This window comes from Arvicola amphibius, chromosome 3, assembly GCF_903992535.2.
Source record: "Arvicola amphibius chromosome 3, mArvAmp1.2, whole genome shotgun sequence".
In the NCBI taxonomy this organism is placed as follows: Eukaryota; Metazoa; Chordata; class Mammalia; order Rodentia; family Cricetidae; genus Arvicola; species Arvicola amphibius.
Window position 1 is genome coordinate 182,668,015 of NC_052049.1, and position 24,151 is coordinate 182,692,165.

Here is a 24,151-nt window from a genome sequence, read left to right on the forward strand (position 1 = left end):
CCTAGCATTTCACTATCTAAGTACAAAGCAAGAGCCTGGATTGCTTTTGTTTGTCTTCCATTTTCGGAAAATTATACTAAACAGTGGTTTGGGTTCTTTAAGAATCCCCACAAGGATTCTCCCCTACACACACACACACACACACACACACACACACACACACACACACACACACACACACACACACACACAGCCTTCTTCTATATCAGGAAGGAAAATCACTTGATTTTCAGCCATCCTTTAAGGTCTGATACCCCGGGAATGTGATTTTGATCAACCATAGGATTCTGTATCTAGGAACAAGGTCTCCGTTAGTTGCAAGGGGAAACCTAAATTGCAGTTAGACAGCTGGAGAAGTGGATTTCACTGGAGTCCATCTAGGCCCATCACATAAACATAAACAGAACACCCTCCCTTAACTGATTACGAATTCTACTCAGAGATAGGTATGTGTGAAAAGGGCAAAGGTCATGCGGAAGCTGAGCTCATTGCCCTCCACACTCCTGACAGTGCTTCCTCGGATTAGATGAACTCTGTCAGAAAGTCCCCACGTGCTCAAATAGAACCACAAGCTGGTAGTTTCTCTGAATCCAACCTTTCACATCTCCAGCTTCCTAGGATGTCATTCACGTCTGTCATTCCACAGGCACCAGAACAATACATGACAACCACACTGCCGTACTGAAGTTCTACAACAGAACAGTCAATAGGACCACCCCAACAGCCGAAGTCGCTGACCTGACAATCCCTCCTGGCCCTGATCTGATTACCTAAATCTCAGTTTGGGATGCCTAATGGAGCTAACTTCTTAAAAATGTTCCAGATGCCCATGGCTGGGCTGATTGGAAAGTAACAAGACCCAGAGACGCTGCCAGAGTCCATGGGGCACTAAAGCCACACAGGACCCCAAACAGACTTAAAAACCTCTCAGTTTTTCTCCAGGCTCCATTCGTCCACCACTACTGCACTCTTTCTCCCCCGTCTCTCTCTCTCTCTCTCTCTCTCTCTCTCTCTCTCTCTCTCTCTCTCTCTCTCTCTCTCTCTCTCTCTCTCTCTCCCCCTCTATCTCCTAGGGTGGCTCACATCTTTAACTCTACACATTATTTGTTACTCCCTGCTAGTCATAGGTTATAGGCAATCTAGGAGAAAAACAAAACAAAACAAAATCCCCAACTCTTTCACTCACTTCAGTCAAAAACTTTCTCTTGTGGTTGCACACAACATTAGAAAACCAGAACCAGCACAAAGCACGATTTGGGAAACATTTGGAAAAATTTAGCCTGATGAGTAAAAGGTTTGGAATGCTTGACATTTTTCAGGCAACCTCTGGGCTTATTGTTTTTGTTACTTTGGGGGAGAAAAACACCTGCAAATTTTTCTTTTTTAAACTTGCCCAAACCATTTCTTTAAGGAAAGTAGCAGGGCAGCATTCTCTACCCAGTTCCCCAAAGAGTTAATACTCAGGGCACCAGGAAGGAGGGTTGGTCTAGTTAAGCAGCAGTGGCAGCCAAAACTAAGTGGACACAAAGGCAAAAAAGCAACATGAGTCGACCTTGGAGGAGCAAAAGCTTAGAACAATCAAAAAAGGGGAAAAAATGGAAAAAAAAAACCTTGAAAATACACTCCTGAGAGACTGTTGTCCAGTTTGGTTCTCAAATGGGCATTGTCTGATGAGACCGAATAAATGGGAGATAACCATAGCATGAATTACCAAGCCCTGGTGGTCATGCCAACAAACCCGGTGACAGCACACATCGCTCAGGCATGCCTTGCTCACTCTTCCATGTGTACTTACTAAGAAGATGGTGGGGGTTAGTTAATGCAATACGAAATCAGACTGTCCGTGTACTTGAGGTGAGTATAGCACAAACATTTTACCCCCCTTCTCAAGTCCAATCAAATTGACAAATTGGAGAATTGATTTCTCACCTAACAGTCTTTCATGTGTTAACTGAAGGGGAAGAGTTCAGTGTTGGCCCTGCCCTCTGCTCAGTTCTGTGGGCTTGCCTCTGGGCCCCTAACGATCACTTAAGCACATGCTCGGACAAAGCCCAAAGTCTTTAACCAATTCAAGTTCAATTATTATCAGTTACATTCCATGCCTTTTTCAAGACTCCGATGGCAGCTAAGGGATGGGGGTAGGGTGGGGATGGGGGCCAGTCTAAAAGTATAGACCCTGTATCCTAAGTGTCTACATCGATTAGCCCATAGCATCCCAGTCATCCTTCACATAAAATAAAGCAGCCAAAGCCAAAAATATACTCAGCAAACTCTGAGGGACTTTGGTGGGTGCCTTGGAACCTCCCCAGGCTCTTCTTCATGCTGTGCTAGGCCATGAAAAGTTTAAGTGCCCCCCCTGAGTGTTTTCTGTAGGAAGGGGGACAAGGGGAGGTACCCAAATCTTTGAGATTCACACACAAAGAACAGCTTCCTAGAAATGCTCCTGAAATCGTATTGGTGCCCCTGAGAATGTCTGCTGGAACCTCTTTCCTAAAAACCCCAGCTCACCTGCAAAAGACTTGCCCCGGCTGACTAGCATTTCTGCTGCTAAATAACAAAAGAACACTCCATTGAAAGTACCCTGTCTTTAAAGGGAAAACCACACTCCGGGGTCCCTCTCCCTTCTTCCTCTGCCTTGTTAATTCCATTCCTACTGTTAGTAATTTGAAAGCGGTCGGCAGAGGGGATGGGGGCGAGGGTGAGGGAAGGGTCCACTTGCCATGCCCCCGAGGAGCACCAGACACCACGCTGCCTTCAGAGGCTCGCAAGCTCGCGGGTCCAGCCATACCTTGGTTTGGAGGTACTGGGGACAGTAGTACGTGTACTGGGGGTACATTTGTGGCTGATCCAGGCGTTTGCCCATGTAGCTGGGATCTTTATCTCCGAGGCAGGAAACTGAATAACAGGGTATATGATGCCCCAGGCGAGCTTCTTCCTCTTAATCCACTGTTCCCGGCAGTCTGGGTGACTGATGAGGCTTCCGAGACTCCGCCGCTCACTAGTTCCAACACCGTAAGGAATTTAAAACAACTGGAAAACCAAGGCAAAGCAAAACAAAAGAACCAAAAGAAAAGAGAAAAAGAAGAAAAACCAGATGGGGGCTGAGGTTCGCAGAGAAACCCCCAGACAGCTTCCCCAGTTCTTGGCTGCCTGCTTTCTTCCCGGCTGCCCGGTCCAGTCCGGAGGAAGCAGTTTGTTCTCTAACCAGCTTGTCTCTAGTGGTGTCAACCGCAGGCGCTTGTAAAGCCGAAGGAGGAGGGAAAAAAAAAGAAAAAAAATCCTTTAGCACAACTCGGAACCCTTGCAGTACAGCTTTCGGTGTCTTGTGTCTCTTTCCCACCTTGGAAAAAGAAATTGTAATAAAAGGAAAAAAGAAACAATGGACAAAAAGGAAAAAGAAAGGAAAGGAAAAAACGGGGGGGGGGAGAAAAAAAGAAAAAGAAAAAAATAAAGAAAAGAAAAAGAAACCCGTGCAGGCTTAGTTGCTGCTGTCTGGTTCCCAGAGTGACATGGTGTGTTCGGGCTGGCCTTGCCCCCTCTCATTCACTTCCCCTCCTTCCAGCCAGTGGGTGGAACCGAGAGAGCCTCTCCAGGGAGCCGCGGACGCAGTCCAGAAGGCTGCAGTATTTCCTCCAAGGGGGAAAAAAAGAAGAAAAAAAAGAAGAAGAAAGAAAGAGAGAAAGAAAGAAAAAAAGGCTGCTGCTACCCCTCTGCCAGCTATCTGGAATAGCAGAGTGAGTGGCGCCTGCAGCCGAGCCCCGGGTGGAACCGAACCCAAGCTGCCCTTGCAGTGCCTGGGTGGGGCACGGCCCAGCCCTCCCTGCCCTGCCTGCACCGACAGGGGCTCCCAAGCTCCCAAGCTGCCTTCTCCTTTTCAATCGCCAAGTTCTCAGAGGTGAGGCATGGTATTGTTGAACAAAACAAACCCTGCTGGGGGGGGGAGGGTCACAGGGAGGAAGGGAAAAATTATATATATACATATATGTGTGTACATATAGTCTCTCTCTCTCGCTCTCTCTCTCTCTCTCACACACACACACGTGCGGGCGCCAGTCTTTCTAGTTAAGAGGGGGAATCGTGTGTTCAAGGCTTTTTCAAAACCACTTAACACACTAAAAGCCAGATGAACCCAAGACCTAAAGATGAAACCAACATTTCGCCTTCTAGAGGACACTGAGGATGCTCAAGAGCGAGAAAAAGTTGCCGTTCTTAGTTGGGTACTTCTGTGCGGAAGCCATGTCCCACCTCAACAAGGGGTGGGCTTAACTCTCAAAAATGTTTTGTGAATTATCCATCTGCTAAAAAATAAAAATCAAAGCGATCCTTATGTTTATTCGCTTAAATCGTCCTCTCTCTTTCTTTCCTCTCTCTCTGGATGTTTTCGTGGGCTTTATAAATATTACAGAAAAAAAATGAACAAAAACTCATAATTACTTGTCAGAGTTTTCCCCCTGCCAGTAATAATATTCTGACATGTCTATCAGCTGCTACATTATAATACAGACTGTTTCAGAGATATATTTCCTTAAAGGGTCTCTCTGCAAGGCGGCGGTGTGGCTAAAATTAGCTGTGCCAGCTGTGTTTTGCTGGCAGTGCTCACGCATGCCCGGAGCGTGGGCAGCCAGCCTCTGCGCGCCTCCCCATTCCACCAAGTCGGCTGAGCACTCCAGCCTTCCTTTCAGATAAAAGACGCCTGGTACAAAGGCAGTTTTCTCTCAGAGACCAATGGTCAAAATACAATCTATCTTACGATGCTACCCCTCTGTAAGCTCGGACGCTCATGGGGCAACAGCCTCCGGTCCGGGAAGCTGCGCTCTGAAATATATCAGCAGACAGATAAGGACACAGAAAAATTGGTGCTTTCTCTCTCTCTTTCTCTCTCTCTCTCCCTCTCTTTCTCTCCTCTCCTCTCTTTTCTCCCTCCCTTCCCTATTTTTTCTTTTCTTTTTCGTTTTTTTTTTTTTAAAGTCAGGCTCTTGGTTACCCCAAGCTGTACTCGAACTTGCTATGAAACAGAACAACTTTCAACTTCTGATCTTCCAGTTCCCAAGCCCTGAGGCATGGATCAGTGTACCAAGTTTGTGTGAGCACTGGCGCTTGAACCCAGGGCCCTGCGCATGCTAGGCAAACACTCTACCAACCAAACAGCTGTCTCCTGATGTCAAATGTCGGAAGAAAGGAATGCAAGTTGGGGTGCAGGCATAGGAAACCTGGGGGGGGGCAATATAATGGAGAAAAATCAAGCCAGCTCCACCCATGTTTTAAAGCGGGGAGATTCTGGGCTTGGTTGTCCCATCCACAAAATGGTGAAAGATATTAGCTGAAGCTGGCATCAATCAAATTGACACCAATTGCAATTTCTCATGGCCACATCTCCCTGCTCAATGAAGTCTAGAATCTAGAGAAGTTGTCAAGACCCTGTGGATCTCATCAGTCCTTTATTCCTGCTAAGGGTTCGATTGTAAAGTCTTCTCTTCACCCTGATGGTCCTGCTCTGAGTTCCACTACACAGCGATTCTGTTGGTAACATGATCTCTGAGTTCCCACCTGGTCATTTATCCCTGTCAGCTCTTCCTTCCATGGACACACCCCTTAAAGCAGCTTTCCCTAAACCCTCTCTCCCCAAGGGGCAGTTTGTTCTCCCTGAGAGAGGGCTCACTGGCTACATCCCTCCCGTGACCACGTAAACTCAGAACAGAAGGTCATATCCTACACAGCCCTAAGAACCAACGTGGAATCAGACACAGAGCACGTGCCCTGTGCAGGCTTGAAGGACAAAACATTTTAAATATGATAAACAATTATCCCTCAACTCGTGGCATGCTTTTGGAGTATTTCATTCTTTTAAAAACATTTGGAAATGATGCTTATGTATGGTGTCGGCGAATGGACGCGTGTGTAGCGGTCAGGACACGACTTTTCAGAGCTCTCTGCCCTCTACTGTGTGGTTTCAATCCCTTGGACTGAACTCAGATGTTCAGATGCAGTGGCGAGCACCCTTAACCACTGAGTCATCTTGCCAGCCTCATCCTTCACTTGTCATTCTTGTCAGGCGTTGACATTGGCACAGAAACACAGGGGTCAAAACAAGGTTCTTCTTTCAGGGCACTGATCCCAGTGGAGGGAGTAATAAATGCATGAGGTCAGAGGCCAGGAGGTTGTGAGGAGACAGGAAGCAAGGAAATAGAGTCACTGGATTCTACTCGAAAAGACTCATTAAGAAAATGCTCCTCTGAAAGGAACCTTTAGGTCAAAGTCAGCATCTGATCTGAGTCCTGGCATTTGGTGCCATTGGAGTATTTAGTGTTCAAAGCCTTGAGTGGCAGACAGTCTACCTCTAGTCCAGTCCTGTCTCCTTCCTCTACTGTCTTCATGTACCTCAATTTCCGCACTCATAAAATGTTGCTACCCACTTTTTATAGTTTTATGAGGGTCAGCTAAGATGATCACCTAGAGAATTTGGGATACCTTTAATAGGTCATATCTGCGCCATTAGATGCCAGACTGTATTTGGGGAAAGTAAGTCAACTAGAGGAAATGACCAACATAGAAAACTTTCAACATCTCGAGACTGTGTTAGCGTCAGCCCCAAGGCTACCATGAAGCAGCAAAGACCCAACGCAAAGGTGAGGCTGGAGAGGGAATCTCCAGCTAAGTCACTGTAGGTTTGGTGTGATGGTTGAGGTGTCAGCACGACAGGGCCTAGAATGACACAGGAGATTATGAACTTCTGGACGTGTCTGTGAGGGATTCTCAAAGCTAGGTTAATTGAAGTGGAAAGACCCAACCTAATGTGGATGTCACCAGGGCACTAGCTTCACTCCTGGACAGAACAGAAAGGAAACGGGGAGCCATTCACCTCTCTCTGCTTCCTAGATAAGGACACAAAGTGACTGTCAGCCTCATTCTGATGCCCTGCCGTGATGGGCTGGACCTCAAACCGCAATCCAAGCAAACCCCTCACAGCTGTTGTGCTGCAAGGAGGAAAGTCAGAAAAGTGCTCACTGAGGACTTGCCCTGAACAGCTAAGCTGCTAACGGCAAGCAAAGCAGCGGAAATCCATCCAGAGCTTCTGAGCTGAGAGTCAGACATCTTCTACGTGAGGATAGTGTCATCCCCCAGGATCCACTGAGTTCCTTCAGACCCCAAGACCTGGAAGAGCAGCACTAAGACCTCCTTCACCAGTTCTGATCAAGGAAATTGGTATTCTCCTATGAACTCCTCGCTATGGAGATTCCCTGAAGGAAATATTGTCTTATTTACCAACCAAAGGCTAAATAAATAACTCCTCAGTCAAAGCAATAGCCTACTTCTATGTAAGGTTCTCAGCATGGGTCTAGGCTTTCAGTAATTTCTACACAGATTGCTACACTCGGAAACACTATTCTTTTTCATTGGATTATTGTACTGTTCTGGGCATTGATGGTGATTAGCCTCAGGATCCTCATTGTGCAGTTAAGGCTTTCCCTAAGTAATGTGAAGTGGGTTCCTAAGAGTTGTAAAATCCCTGTCATCACCTAGGCACACACACCTCTGAGATGCACTAGTGGCCGCAGCCATTCAGGAGGCAAGCTCTCCCTACCGGAAATAGTTTGCTAGCATTTCTGGTCTGGTGAAGTAGTGGGCACTTTCCATTTAAGTGACAAAGCGAAAGCACGAGGCACCTGGTTTGAGTCTCTCGCTTAATCAGGAGCCTGCTGTGCCCTGGCTCCTCGTGAACCAAGAATCCCACGATAACAAACAGCAGGAGAGGGCATGGGTGCTCTCAGGCTTGTGAGCTGTGCAGCCTGGCAGAAGGGAGCCCCACTGAAGAGAAGCTCTGCCTCCTAAGATGGCCTGGCTGCCGCAGACACACCATGCACATGTGGAGTAGTAAGGCGCTAAATGCCAGAGGAGTGAAGAAGACGCCCATGGTCTGTCTTCGCCCCGTCCTCCGGAAGAAAACCTGGGTTCTCTCAAGGGGCGACTTTGTTTTACAATTATACAGACTATGGCAGCTAAGTTTCATTGCCAACCTGAGACAGAATTTGGAGTCACAGTCGAAACCCTTGGATATGTCAGTGGCTTAGGTTCATGGGACGGGGTCTAGGGATGAATTGAAGGGAGGTTAGGTTCAGCTAAGGACCAGCGTTCATTTCCCCACCTCTGCCTCCTGACTGTGAAGACGATGTGGCCAGCTGCCTCGCGATCTTGCCTGCCCTCCATGGCGGGCGGTATTCTCAAATCCTGATCTGAAACACCTTCCTCCCTTGAGTTGCTTTTCTCAGGGATTTTGTCAAAGCTGCAAACACACAGACTTGGCCAAAGGGAAAACACAGGAACAGCAAACAGAAAAAGGCCAAGGTGAAAGAACTGCTACTCTATCATTGAGATATCATGATGTTGAGTTAGTCTTTTATTTATAAAGATTTGTTTATTTTATTTTATAGCTATCTGCCTGCTCCTGTTTGTGTGTGTGCATGTGTGTGTGTGTGTGTGTGTGTGTGTGTGTGTGCGTTGAGGGGGATGTGTGTCAGATGTGTGCAGTGCTAAGAAACGCCAGCAGAGGGTGTCAGATCCCCTAGAACTTCAGTTACAATCAGGTGGTTGTGAGCCACCATGCAGGAGGTGAGAACTGCAAGGACTCTGCCAGAGTAAGCCGTGCTGTTAACTGTTGAGCCATTTCCCCACCAATGAACATTATTAACGGCAGCAAGGTTCTTACTAAATAATCCAGAAGACTGACCGAAATATTATCTACCTGGTCCTCAGATAGACTTCATAACTCCATATCTGCCAAATTTCAGGCATTCATAAATGATTTTTTTTCATATCTGAGAAACAAGTTGAAATATATTACCCAGTGCTACTCTCACCTGCTCAGACTTTTCCTGAGATGTATACTTTATCACAGTGTTGAGGAGCATCCCCCAAAGCTCATGCACACTTCGCTTCTGCTGTCCTTGTGCAATGCCTTCTCTTCTAGCCTCTCTACATATTCTGCCATCACACTTAATGCACACCCAGATCACCTTGCTGCTATAGTTACCAAGGCTTGAACTTCCCTGCACCGCTGAACATAACGCTGTCCGCTGAACAGCAACGGATGGTTATACAGGGAGACGAGTGACTTGCACCCAAGCTTCCGGCTGCCAGGGTCTGCTGCTTGTTCCCTGGTGGAAGCATTGACAGTGGTGACAGGAAGGACACCATCCCGGAAGTCCGGAGACAGCGACTTTGGAAAGCTGCCTGGAATAACCACTGCCTGGTCCTAAACAAACTGCTAAGCAGGTGAGACGGCTCAGCTGGTGAGGGTGCTTGCTGCCAAACCGGACGACCTAGGTTCAATCTCAAGAGCCATGTGGTAGAAAGAGAGAACCACATCCGAACACAAGCTGTAACTCCCACACACGCATCATGGCATGACCCTCCCCCCAGTAGACAAATGCGTAGACTACAATCTGAGTCATGGCATACTATTAAAGACCGATAGCTGCTACCAAGGAATATTCCAGACTACTGTGGTTAATACAGTACCTTTGCATGGTCACATGACTTGAGCACATCTTTTTCTATTGTTCTTTTGTAGATACTTATCCCTTTAATCCCTCAGCTCCACAGGCAGGCAATTCAGCTACTTTATTCACTCTATACTACCAACCAGAATAGTTCATGAGATTTAATACACATGTTTATCAAGTGAAGGAACTAGCAAAGAGAGGAGGAGAAGCAGGAGGAAATGATGAAGCAGAGGAGGAAGAGGAGGAGGAAGAGGAAGAAGGCAAAGACGACCACATACTTGGCCAGGTGGGAAAAAGCTTTCTCAAATAAATGTCGGCATTTTTTTTTTATTGAGTTTTCAGCTTCCGGTTGCCAATACCTAAACAGGTTTGGTCAATACAGCTAGATTTAATTTGGTTGGGTTGATTTTTAACCCAAAGGAGGTGGGGAGGCCAGACTTACAGAATTCAGACTGAAAGACTACTAGGTGAAATTACCAGGTAAAATACAGGCTCTCTGGTAAGTCAGTAAATAGATCACATATTCTTTTAAGCATAAGTATAGCCTCAATACTACACAGGATAGTCCTGTGAACTATTTGGACCATATTTAGAAAGATGACTCATTACTTAGATTCTGATTCTTTTAGGTATTCTGTTTTTGTTTTCTCAGGCTGGCAACTGTACTCCTAACCCACCCACTACCATGGGGTCAGGCCTTGCAGGTTTGGCAGAATGTATATTTCAGGACAAGTAGCAATGGCTAATATTTCCAATTACTTTTATGCTTCAAATTGGTGCAACAAAATATGTCCCCAAGTTAATTTTCCCTAAAGATTCCTAAGCCACACTATGCCTCTGATAATAAGTCTGAATGGTATTCTCAGTGGTGTATGTTATTGACTACCTTTAAGATGGTTATTTCCTCTTAGCATAAAGGAATTTCTGTTCTGTTTCTCATAAAATCTCAAACACAACCAAGTGCTATTCGAAATGGCTGTGTGAAGACCCCCATCCTTGACATTAGGAAGGTTCCTTTAAGGAACTAAAGAGATGGCTCATTGGGTCCAGTGCCTGACACACAAGATGGAGGGTGTAAGTTTACTTCCTAGAGTGCATGTAACTAAAAGTTGTGCACAGAGAACCTGACTTGTAATTCTGGTGCTGGGGAGGCAGAGAAGGTGGAACCCTGGGGCTTGCTGGCAAGCCAGCTTGGCCTACTTATCAAGTTCCAGAATAGTGAGACCCTATCTCCAAAAAACCAGCACCTGAGTAATGAACATACAGTTGTATTCTTCCTTCTACACACATAGAGAGAGACACACACACACACACACACATACCAGGCACCCACACACACAGAGGAGCATGAAATAAACACACAATAAGAAGGTCCAGTTAAGAGGCACCAAACCAAGGTACAAAAGAAGAGAGAGAAATGGCAGAGTCGTCACCTGTAAGGCATGCTGAAAGCAAATGCTAATTGTCAGAACTTGCCCAGCCTCGGCCAGCCAGTGTGAGGCTAAACCTCATGAGTACATAAGCACCTTCACAATTTCATGGCTCTTGTGCCGAAGCTATGAAGCTTGTTGTCCTGAAAGTTGGCTTTGCACACTGCATTTTTCTAATCATTTAGACTGTTACTTATAACACTGTCATCTGAAACCAACCTTAGAAAATAAAACACATTCCTTCCCCATAAACAGTCTGAAAAGTGCGGGTCACAAATACGCATCATTTTCTAATTTGTCTTCATTTCCAGCGGCCCACTTCTGGGGGAGAAAATAGGCGAATTGATTTGCGTTCTGATTGCAATAGAAAAAGAAAGTCACAAAGCCCTGCCAAGGAAAACATGGCACTTCCCACAGCAGAGAAGAACCCCTTCTTGTCTTTGTCTTGCCTCCCCGGCTCACTCTTGTCTGTTCTTCACCCTGTGACCTCCACCATCTTCCTGACCCCCAGGGAAGGTATCTCAGTGTTAAAAAATCAAAACATAACAACAAACCTCCAGAAGAAACCACCTCGCCCCCAGGGACTGGCCATGGTGAGATGGACTCTGGTTGGTCTCAGCGTTTCTCACTTACGAAGCACGGGAGTATTTAACCATTGCGGGCCACACTCCGACCTCCACGGTGCCCAGTGGTAGGATATACTCACTGCTAAACTAAGATAAGCCTGCTTTGTGGGGGTCTCTGGGAATGATCTGGCATTCCTAGGGCTCAGTAGGAGGAGTCACCCCATCGCACCTGGATGTGAGAACCCCAAAGAAATGATTCCCTTCATCTCTGTACTGGGAGAACCGGACTCCAATGGCTTTGCCCTCTAGAAATAGCATCCTCTTTTGCCGTGCATGTGTGTGTGTGTGTGTGTGTGTGTGTGTGTGTGTGTGCATGTGCATGCCCCTGTGCACTTGTGAAGTTCATCAGGTGTCCACTATATTTGAGACAATGTCGCTCAATGTACCTGGGACTGGGCTGGCAGGTAGCAATCCCAGAATTCCCCCTGTCTCTTACTTCCTAGTGCTGGAGTCATGGGAGCATCAATGCCTGGCTTTCTCTGGGTGTCCTGGGGATCTGAACTCAGGTCCTCAGGCTTGTTCAAGTGAGCGGCTCTTACCCAGGACACCATCTTCCTGGCTACATATAGCACACTCTTGAGTGTCTCTGTGGATGGACATAAGGTCAGACTGATGCTCTGGGAAGGGCCTTGCAACCAGCTCACTGCTGGCAGCCTCTGTTCCCATCATTCTCACCAGAGGCCTCAGGATGCTGAACCCTTCTCTTATTGTAGTCATTAGACATAATTATTGCTTTTTCCTTAAGCAACTTTATTACCAAAAGGAGAGAGGGGGGAGGGAGAGAGAGAGAGAGGGAGGGAAAGAGAGAGAGAGAGAGAGAGAGAGAGAGAGAGAGAGAGAGAGAGAGAGAGAGAGAGAGACTATTTACTGAGGCCCTTAAATGCTAAGAGCACAGACCAATAGTGGTCACATAGAGATTTGTTGTTGATCTATAGAACCTGAAAAGCTTAGCCACTCTGAGGACAGTTACTTAGGACGAAGTGTAACTCAGCCCCTATTTCATTCTCTACTACGACTTTCAGTCCTTTAGAAAAACAGCTTCCCCATAAAAGAATTGTACAAGGCTGCCTGTTATACAGGGCTAGTAAAACGAGGAGGTAATTAGTTCAAGCTATACCTCGAAACAACAGGAACATGTTTTCCTAGTTTGTAGAGCTCTGGGTTAATTTAAACTAATCGTTTCTCTCTTTCCCCCTGTGAGAGATAAACTTCAGTATTCAGAAAGTACCAAGAAAGAAAGAAATGCAACGAGGTGGAGAAATCTGATCAGTAAGTACATGCTGATGTTCAGACTGGCCTTCAGGGATGGAGCTCAGAGGAGGGCACTTTGGATAGAGTCTGCTTACCATGAAAGGACTCCTGGAAAGGTCTGGTGATGGAGAAACTAGTGGGAAGCCTAAACCTTCCCATCTACTGTCAGAGATGGGTAAGGAGTGACATGGGGGGCATAGTAAGGGTGACTTGCCCTCCTTTGCGAGCCATGGCTGTATCCGGTATGCTGGTTAACTTTGCCTTATCCCTTCCAGCCTTAATGACTAAGGTTCCCTGCACTCGGCCTTTGTAGGCGGAGAGAATCCCAAGATACCACCAGAACACATTTCTTTTTCTTTTAATGCCAAGTAAGATTCCTGAATAGCCTGTGTCTTTCTATGTCTGGTGGGAAGGGTAACTGAGAGGGTCTCAGGATTAGTCACATGACCTCCAACAACTCATCACAGGAAGAATTCTAGAGCATCCTTGCTGACTTTCCAGGAAGGAAGCTTGACACACGGGCCTCACAGGAAGAGTTCTAGAGCATCCTTGCTGGCTTTCCAGAAGGATGTCTGATACACATGGGAATCCAGGGATATCCCTTCTCCTAAAGGCAGGACTTAGCCAAACAGACATCTAGCCCAGAGAAACCTCTGTCTTATGTTTCACATGGGCTCTAAACACTGATATTTTCATCCAATAAAAAGAAAACTTATCAAAAGGAATGGTTTGCCTGATGGCATCTCAGGTCCCTGCATGATGGAGATGGGTGACTACTGCTCAGGCTTATTACTAATTAGCTCTTACAGCTTAAATTAACCCATAATTCTTATCTGTGTTTAGCAACGTGTCTGTCAAAAGCAGACAAGGGGTATGGGCAGGAGAGATGGGAAGATTCCTGGACCTCACTGCCAAGACAGTCTAGCCAACTGGTGACCTTCCAATTTAATGAGAGACCCTGTCTCAAAAACTAATATGAAAAGCAACTGAGGAAGACACCAACCTCAATTGTGATCTCAGGTCTCTACATGCTCTCTCTCTATTTCTCTCTCTCCCTCTTTCTCACACACAAACACACACACTCTCTCACACACACACTTCCTCCCTCTCTCTCTCTCACACACATACATATATACATACATACACACACACAGAGTTACTATCTATGTGAAATTACAAATGTTACCAAGGGTAAGTAGATGAGCCCCATAGTAAAATGGCCCTTGCGCTGTATATCTGACAAGTCTGATGTGTCTGATATGTTGTCTGTCATGTCTGATATATCTGACATGATGTCTGATGTGTCTGACATCTCTGACATGGCTTTGTCACATGGTACCTTTTGAAGACCTGTCTAATTCCAGCATACTTCTGTTTGCCGCATTTTCTTGGTAAGGGAAGAATACTTGTCTCAAGGTCACTCAGTTACTCCATCAGCTGGTAGGAAAAGAACCCATCTATTAAACCAGGTAAGAATCCTGCTTCAGTGGGTTCGCTTTGGGGAAACTCTTTTGTCAGTCTCAGTACAGCAACTGTTTGTCACTCCACAGCCTTGCTGAGAGGAGGTGACGTGGAAACACTGAAGCTCTCCGTGCAGAAACATTTCTTTTCTCAAAGAGCATGGAGTCTCCCAAGGCCTTAATATTATTTATTTTACAGTGAAGAGATGTGAGCTTGATACCAATTTCACTTTTCCTTTGGCATTTTAAATGTCTGCTTTTGGGGGGACTCCTAGACCTGAGATGCTGACCACCGGCCTCAACAGTTCTGGTGGTCCCTTCCCTAGCATACAAGCAGGGCCTGCTGACATGCCCCTGACTTCATTTCCACCTGGGTAATTGCATTCTCTTGACTTGCAGCTTTCCCACCCGCTACAGCTTCTGGGATGGAATGCCTTCTTGATGCTGGGTTGCCTGGCTCGCCCTTTAAAATGGGAACAGCTGACACATTGCATTAGGGATGGGGTGAACTGCAGAGCCAGGTACAAAGGTTTTCTTATACCAGTCCCAATTCTAACCTCGGAACAGGATATAGATTTGTTCCCAATTATTTTTTAAATAATATGAATAGCCATCTACCAAAAACATAGAGAAAATGACAGTGAAATCATAAATACTAACCAGGAGGAAATAAGGAAATCCTCTTTCACTAAAGTCAGGCTGTTGTGTGGTCTCCGGGCACTCTGGGACCTGGAAGTGCTTCCAGATTTCACTTTTGACAATAGGGATAAATAATTCACATGTACTAAGTCATCTTTGCCCTTCACACACAGATACGCACACACACATGTATGCACAAATATACACACAATACATACACAGGTACTCACACATAAATGTACATATGCTTGAACACACTATGCATACCCATGTGTACACATGCATGTGCTTACTTGCATGCACAAACATATGCATACATATATACAAATACATACAAGCACAATGTATATGTATATGTATACATATATACATAAACGCAATTAGACACATGAACACGCTCATATATGATATATATATACATATACACATGTGTACTTATAACACACATGTATAATATACATTATATATATGCACATATACACATATGCATATGTCTATGCACTTAAACCACTTGTAGACCTAAAGACATATGAAAATACAGGCATATATACATGTATGCATGCACAGATGTACATGCACACTCAAACACAGATACACACACATACGTATACATGGACACACACATATACCAAAAGTATGCATATCTATAATCACTTCTCTTACTTCTCTGAGACTCCTTCTTGGTTTCCCATGAAACCTCATTAGACCCTCCCTAGGCAAACTCCTTTGTAATAACCAACTCTTCAATGTCAATGTGTTTATCTCCTTACCAAACTAGTATTGAATAGGAGTCCTAACCATGCCTGCACCCCAGCGTGCAACAGTTACTCAGCAAATGATACTCAACCTCTCTCAACCTCTGTCCCCCAAAATGGTACTCCTAAAAACCATCCATCATGAGAATAGCCCATAGTGCCTCTCGCGCAGTCACCTCCATGGAGTTAAAAGAGAGTGGAAAGCTGCTTTGTTTAGACGGCTCCAGCTCAAACATAAGCTACCTGTCATTTAAACCTGTCCCCTGACCTTCCTTGGGATGAACCTTCCAGACATGGGTATGCAAGTGTGACCTGACAGTGCAAGGCACGTATGTCAAGGCAACACCTGAGAGTGGCAGACAGGAGTGAGTGTGTAAGCCAACACTGCCAGAATTCACTTCTCCTTTCACAGGGCGGTCTCCGTGAACACAGAACGCCAGCGCTCTCCACAGCTGTCTCTCACTTGGCATTTAGTGCACATTTTCTAGCAGAAATCTTGACAATATACATCTCATCATACCGAGTTCCCTCTTCCATGTTGCCCACTCACTCCTCATACTTGCTTAGGGGACCACAACTCAAGCTACCCCTCTGCACCGGAGGCCTCCTCTCACACTCCGATGGTGCAGGACTCCAACCCCCACCCTGAAAGTCACACAGGCAGGTCATCCTAATGAACACACAGGCTATATCCATGTGTACATCGAATGGATCAAAAGACAAACCTACGCATATGAAAATACACACACACACACACACACACACATACACACACATACATATACATATACACAGTGAAGGACCCTGCACAGACTATGTAGGACACCAAACTCCACCCAATCTGTCACACAGGCCAGGGAGAGAACAAGGGATATAGGTGGTCAGATCACATGTTATGTTTATAGAAAAACCAAGGACAGGATTAGACTGTGCCTTGATGTGTATTTTGCAATGATAAACAGCTTAGTTCTAAATGCTACCTCTAACTGGTGACTCTAGAATTATCCCCAGCCTCATCACAGAGGAAAAAGAATCCAGATTCTGCCTCACTTTGGCCTCTGCAGGTTACCATAAGTTAATTAAGAGCCCCAAGTCCCTTCCTGACTCAGGCAGCAATACTGGCAGCGACGTCTGCATGCCCGTGTCTCATACCATCCTGGCCCTTGAGCCAGAAAAACATTTGTGCTGCAGAACCCAGCCCTGTTCATTGCTAGTACCTGACCTGGAGGGCCCAGTGAGGACCAGACAGAGTCAATCACTGTTCACAGACATAGTTGGCAGTTTATGGATCACGTGCCACACAGTTGTCTAAGGTAAAAGCTGCAAAACTATGCCCAGATTCTTCCAGAAAAAGTCACAGAATGCTAATGTTGACCAAGTCATACTCGTTACTAAAATAGTAGGATTTTAGCTTCATAAGAGAAGAAAGTGTAGAGGACAGGAAGAATGGAGAGGGAATCTCCCCAGCTTTCTCTTTTTAAGATTCTTTACCCTCCCTCCCTCCCTCCCTCCCTCTCTCCCTTCCTCCCTCCCTCCCTCCCTCCCTCTCTTCCTTCCGCCTTCCCTTCCGTCCTCCTTTCCTTCCCTGCTTTCTCCTTTCTTACATCCTTACTTCCTTATTTCCTCCTTCCCTCCCTTATTTTCATTCTTCCCATGCATGTGTGTATTTCATACACATGCATGTGCCTATTTGTTTGCAAGAAGGTGGAGAACATGGAATGACCATGGTTAACATCCCTCAGCAGTTAGACTAAACCTTATTTTTGAGGCTGGGTCTCTCGCTGTTTTACCAAGAACTCACTGAATAGCCAATTGTCTGGCCAGTGAGCATCAGCGATACCCCTGTCCTGCTTCCCCATTACTGGGATGAAGCCTGCTCCACCTACCTGCCTAGGTTTTTATGTGAGTGCTTGGCTTGGGGTCAGGTCCTCATGCTTGCACAGCTGGTACCTTACCCTTGCTCTTCAGGAGGGTTGTGATATGACATCTCCATGTGCATGGCTGAGGCTGGGGAAGGAAGCCACAAAGAGGAAGGGAGACCTTGGGACCCAATGGGTCATATTAGAAATGGCTTATTCAGTCTCTAGATCATCATTCTTTGATTTTTGTAAAATTATCAACTTTTGCCTGTCTTTTATAAAAACTCCAAAAGGCAAATTGTCCAAAAGCAAACAAAACTTACACTTTTAATGCCACCACCCAGAAGTTATTGCTATTGTTGCTTATCTATCTGTTTCTGTCTCTTCCATGTGATCCCTGTCTCACTCCTTTCGCCCTCTACACATAAAATTTTTATATTTTGTATATTTCCTTCTTATATATTGTGAAGATTTTAAACACCATTTAAAAAGCATACCTAATATTTAATGATAATTAAAATTCTATGATGTATAATTTGCAGGGTTTTTATCATCTTATTACAAATTAGTCTACAGCTTGATTTACAGATGGATAATAGCTACAGATATAGACAGAAAATATAGGAGATGTAGATATTTGTGGCATAGAGATACATTTAGATAAGCGAACAAGATAGATAGATTATAGAAAGATAGATAAATAACAGATAGATAGATAGATAGATAGATAGATAGATAGATAGATAGATAGATGATAGATAGATAGGTAGATAGATGATAGATGATAGATAGATAGATGATAGATAGATAGATACATAGATGATAGATAGATGATTGATAGATAGATAGATGATAGATAGATAGATAGATAGATAGATAGATAGATAGATAGATAGATAGATACTAAATAGCTACAGATGATAGATGGTAGATAGATAGTAGACAAATAGATAACAAACAGAAGAATATGGATGTCAGATAAAATGAAAAGATAGCTGTAGGCGATAGATACATAGAGAATAGATTACAGACATAGATAGACCGACAGGGCTTGTAGGCAATTAGAAGGTAGATAGATGGATGATAGATAAGAAAGATGATGTATGGTAGGTAGATGTTTTGAATTCTGACATTCCTTTATAAGTCAAAAATGCAGTAGCTCTGAGATGGGAATTGTCAGAACCAACCAAGTAATCATGGCAAGCTGTCTTAAGGGTAAGTATGTGTCCTCATGGTGATAGGGTAGCTACAGAAGTCTCGGCCACACTTCCCTAATTTATCAATATCCAGAGACATCTCCCTTATCAGCCTGGCTTTATAAGACGGTTTTTTATTTTTATGTATGTGTATGTGTGTCAATACATGCCATATATGTGTATCCTGGGGCTGAAGATTAAGTATTTATGAAGTACCCGATGTAGACTCTAGAAATCTAACTCGGGTCTACAGAAACACTGTGTGCGTCTAAGAACTGAGCCATATCTCCAGCTCCTACCTCCATCTTTTAAAATACAAAATCCCTTTTTCAGAACTCTCCTCCTCATATTTCAATGGGCAAAACTGGTCACATATAGTTTCCCAAGTTACTCAATGATGGAACAGATAGGGTTTTCATAACTGACTTTGAATTCACCTGATACAGCACGTTCTAAGCCTGGGAGAAAGATCACTGCTCAGAGAAAGCAGATGCATGAGGCTGAGGAATGGTGTGCACTCCTGGAAAATTGGAGAGCCCCTCGCAAAGTGGAAAACAAGGCCCAGGATCTCCAGTCTAGGGAATGGTGCTGCCCACAATGGGCTAAAACTTCTATGACAACTAGTAATCAGGACCATATCCCACAGATATGCTCACACCAACAATCTCGGAAACCCCTCATCAAGACTTTCTTTCCAGGGGATTCTAGATTGTGTCAAATTAACAATTAAAATTAATCATCACAAACTCCAAAACCAATACCAAATGAACCCTCCCTCTTATTTTATCAGTTTCTTTTCCCCTGACATTACCCTTATCCTTTTAAAAATATTTTTTTAAAAAAATAATGTATAAATGTTTGTGTGTGGTGGGTTACACATGAGTGCAGGCTCCTGTGGAGGCCAGAAGATGGCATTGGGTCCCTTGGAGCTGGAGCAACAGGTGGCTGTGAACCACCAATATGGGTTCTGAGAACTAAATTCAGGTCTTCTGTAAGAGGAATATTTACTCTTAATTGCTGATCCATTTCTCCGGTCCTGTTCTTCCCCTTTTTTTCATTTATCAGCCAAATACTTTTATTTAGCCAGCTTTTATTTCTGGTCACTCACAAAACTGAAACGTTCACTGAAAATGAATATTACAGAGGTAATGACTAACCTGTCGTCTCTCTATGTAGGGACATTCCTATTTCATGGAGATTTGTGGAAGGCGTAAGCGTGTAAGCAATCAACATGAATAAAGCACTCATGGCGCTAGGTCAAGTCACAAGCAGTGTGACCCCCGAGGTCTGCCACATACTTCATCAAACCACTGTCCCCTGATCATTTTCTTACCGTCACACGGACTGTCCCACCCACAGACCAGCATGTGCTCTTCCTGAAGCACCCGCCCTTCCTTCTGAAGATGCTTTCTTTAGCTGCCTCCATTACTAGCTACTCATCTCACGGGTATCTGGTCATATGCAGCCTTGTTAAAGGAATTTTAATAGGTTTACCCTTTACCCTCTAACCCTACTTTATGTGGCACTGTACCCACATAGCAAGCTATGCTTTGTTTATTGTCTTTCTGTTAAGTAAATAAATACCAGGAGACAAATGTTTATATCTTGACAGTTTCTGGCTCCTCCAAGCAGACTTGTGGCTGGATACTTAAGCATTCTACGGTAGCCCCAGAATAAGCTGGTGTGTGAATGGTGTAGTTCAACAGGCACACATGTTTGTCACAAGGGTCCAAGCTTTTGGGGCCATTTTGGAAGGTTCTGGATTATTTAGGAAGTGGGGCCTTTGAGGTGAAACGATGGCTCAGTGGTCAAAATCACTTATTGTTCTTAAAGACCAGGGTTTAATTCCCAGCACCTAGATGATAATTATCCATGAAGTTCCAAGGGATTCGATGTCTTCTTCTGACATCTGTGAGCACCAGGCACGCACATGGCGTGCAAGCACACATGAAGGAAAGCACCCATACATAAACAAAGCTAAAAAGATAGCAAAGAAATGGTGGGGCCTATCTGGGAGAAATGCATCACCAGTGGTGGCCCTGACATGGCACAGCCTGGTCCTATACTCTTCTCTTCCTGTGTGTGGACGGATTGTGATTAGCCAGCACGTGTTGCTGTTTCTTCGTTGCCATGATGGACTCCCTGAAATGGAAAGCCAAAATAAATCCTTCCTTGCTTGTTTGTGTCAAGGTATTCTATCGTAGCAACAGAAAAGAAACTTTCAATAGCAGATATCTTAGCAACGGAAAAATGAAGACCATCATCATCTTGCCTAACGTGGATAACAGCAAACTCAAGTAGAGGCTGCTGCTGTGCACAGGTTGGCCTGGGTACTCATCACTCACCCCATAGCAAGGCCAAGTAAGTCAGTTTCTGTGTATCTTGTCCTTAGCTCTAGGCAAAGCTCTACTGTCCAGGATGAGCTGGGGTGGGGGTAGGGAGATTAAACAGTGTCTGGCTTTCTGCTAAGAAGTTCAAGGCAAGTCCCCGACTTAAGTGGTGAGTGAGTGAGACACATCACACAACTTGCTTTCCTTAATAAGATACGTTTCAGTTGTGATTAAAAGTAATATCGCAAGTCAGAAACAGTTAACGAAAGTGTATCACAAAACCATAAAGAAATAATGATCATTTTACAGTAACTTAAGTCTATTTATTAAGCCTCAGAATTTCAATTTGATCTTATAATTGAACAAGATATACTATACATACTGACACACACATATTATCCACACTTCACACATACAAATACACATCACACAGAGACACACACAAACACGGATACACAGACACATACACACACTGACACACACACAGATGCACACACAGATGCACACACATAGACACACACAGACAGACACACAGACAGACACGCACACATACACACGCAGACACATACATATATACACACACACACATACACACACACACACACACACACACACACACACACACACACACACACACACCAGAGATGCCCAGACAAAATGGTGAATGGATACATGGATGTAAACTCTAACAGAAAATTATGAAGCAATCCCTATGTAAGACAGGGAAGCAGCGGCACACAGGTGTAGACAAGTGTAGGAGCACTAATCTGAGATATCAAAGAGATGCAGAAGCTGGACAGTGGTGGTGCACACCTTTAATCCCAGCCTTCAGAAGGCAGAGGCAGGCAGATCTGTGAGTTCAAGGCCAGCCTGGTCTACAAAGTGTGAGTGCCAGGACAGTCAGGACTACACGGAGAAACCCTATCTCGGAAAACCAAAGAGAGACAGAGACAGACAGAGAATGTAGAGGAATATTTGAACAATCACTGTGTGAGGATGGAGCAGTGGGTGCATTTCTGAGCCACTGGCATTGCTTGGGAGTCAAAGCAACACGAGAGACTATGAAGAATGATTTCTCCTAGAATGTGTTAGCAAAAGACTAGCCAACATTCGAGAGCAAGGCAGATAGGAGAAGGGGGCAGGCCTGAGAAGAGCTCAGATCTGGCACATGACTCCTGGCATCCCCACCACACTCAGTGTGGCAGCGCATTCCCACTATCAATGTGATTGGATTAAGGAATGCCTGGCACATTGATGAGGACATGTTTGGCTGTTTTTGTGCAGGCATTTTCAGAGAGGGCTAATGAAGAAGCTAAGATCTTCCCTGAATGCAGGTGGTCTAGCTGCCCCACATTCCAGACTGAGTAAGAAAAGAAGAGAGCAGAAAGCCAGCTGAATCTGCCATCTGATTTGCTCAGCTTTCTAATTTCCTTAGATGTGAGCAGGCAGCCCCATCTTCCTGCTGCACAGCTGAGTCCCACAGCAGCTCCCATGTCTTTCCCCACACTGATGGACGGGGCCACCAAATCATGATACTAGACAAGCCTTCTTTCTCTTGAGCTGCTTCTTTCTGGCCAGATATTCTCACAGCCCTGGGTAAAGGAAATAATTCACTTTGAGGATAAAAACTCTTTGGTGAGGATCTGGACTCTAAGAAGCTCTGAATGGCAAAATACAGCCCATAAACCATTCTAATAAATACCCCCACTCTCCTTCTCTCCTCCCTCTCTCACTTTCTTTCTCTCCCTCTTTCATTTATATATTTATGTATATATACATACATAGTTATTTACAGTTATAGTTATATATAAATAAACATATTCCACAGATTATCTTCCTAGAGAACCCAGCACCTGCTGACATCGGAACTCAACTTCTTTGACCTTGTACTCAGCCTGGAAAACAAAGGTTCTCCAGGAATCTTTCAGGCCTTCAGTGGCAGCTAAGGACTGCCAAGGCACTCAGTTCCCCAGCAAAGCAGCTACTGGGCCCTCGGTTTCTCCAGCATGCAGTAAGTCATTCTTCCACTGCTCAGCCTGTACCATATAAGCCAATGCAATCACCCTTTGTAACATACATTTCATATAACTGGTTCTATTACTTTAGAGAACCCTAATACATCAATCAAACATAAAAACAAACACATGTAAAACAGTAAGCAGGTAAAGCCTTATGAAAAGTGTACTCAAAACCCTTTTTGTTTATATATTACATGAAAAGATGTTTACTTTTTCTATCCAAAATCTAGCATGACCCACTAGTCCTCCACTCTTGTGTGATCCACAGTCCCGTGCAGCCAGACTTCTGCAATCCCCTCCGAACAGGACTTCGGACACTGATGTCTGCCTAGCTCTCCCTCTCCCAAAGTTCGTTCTCTACGCAGGTATGGGGAGCACATCTGAGGACTTAGTCCTGTCCCACTTGTCTATAGCCCTCCAGAGATGAATCTCAACCGTGGATGCTCCCCAAGCTGCTTTGGTGAGCTTCTCTCCTGCTGTTCATGCCTCAGCTCCCAACGCCACCCACCACGGCATCTTGCTCACCACGCTAGCTGCCTCAGCCGCTCCTTCCCGCAGCCAAACACACTCTTCATTTTGCAGAGCCAGTTGTTCCTTCAGTATCCACACTGTTCTACGACATAGCATCAGAGTCAAGGTTTCATGTCAAATGTCTACAGGCATCTAGCCATGCCTCAGCATCTGTGTTCCCTCTGTCCTCTCCAATAGCCTCTGGTTCACCTTCCCACAGCCACCATGCACAGCTGCCAGGTGTGAGAGTCTCAAACAGAGGAACAAACCTGATACTGTGTGTGCCATGACACTCTTGCTTTTTATTGCTCTGGAATTACCATCACAAGCTCTCTGCTATCTTTCATTACTATTGTTGTTGCTGCTGTTATTATCTATTGCTTCTTATGAGACCACCAGCTTCAGGGGGGCAGGAAAGTCCATTGTATTTTCTGCTATCACTTTAACTCCTAAACAATGCTTACTGGGGCTGGGAAGAGGGCTTAGTGGATGCTTGTAGCATAAGTGTGTCAACCAGAGTTCACATCCCCTGTGCACTAGGAGGGCAGAGACAGGATCCCCAGGGCAAGCTGGCTAG

The 24,151-nt window shown here is 44.9% G+C and overlaps 1 protein-coding gene across 2 annotated transcripts in view; it reads right to left on the minus strand.

Annotated features, from left to right (window-relative positions):
• Window positions 1-3,352, minus strand: part of Rbms3 (RNA binding motif single stranded interacting protein 3) — a 675,207-nt gene extending 671,855 nt beyond the window's left edge. For both annotated transcript variants that reach the window (XM_038323829.1, XM_038323830.1), the window contains exon 1: window positions 2,789-3,352. In XM_038323829.1, coding sequence (XP_038179757.1) covers window positions 2,789-2,863 — 75 coding nt within the window. In that variant the 5' untranslated portion in view covers window positions 2,864-3,352. The remainder of the gene's footprint in view (window positions 1-2,788) is intronic.
• Window positions 3,353-24,151: the final 20,799 nt, after the last annotated feature.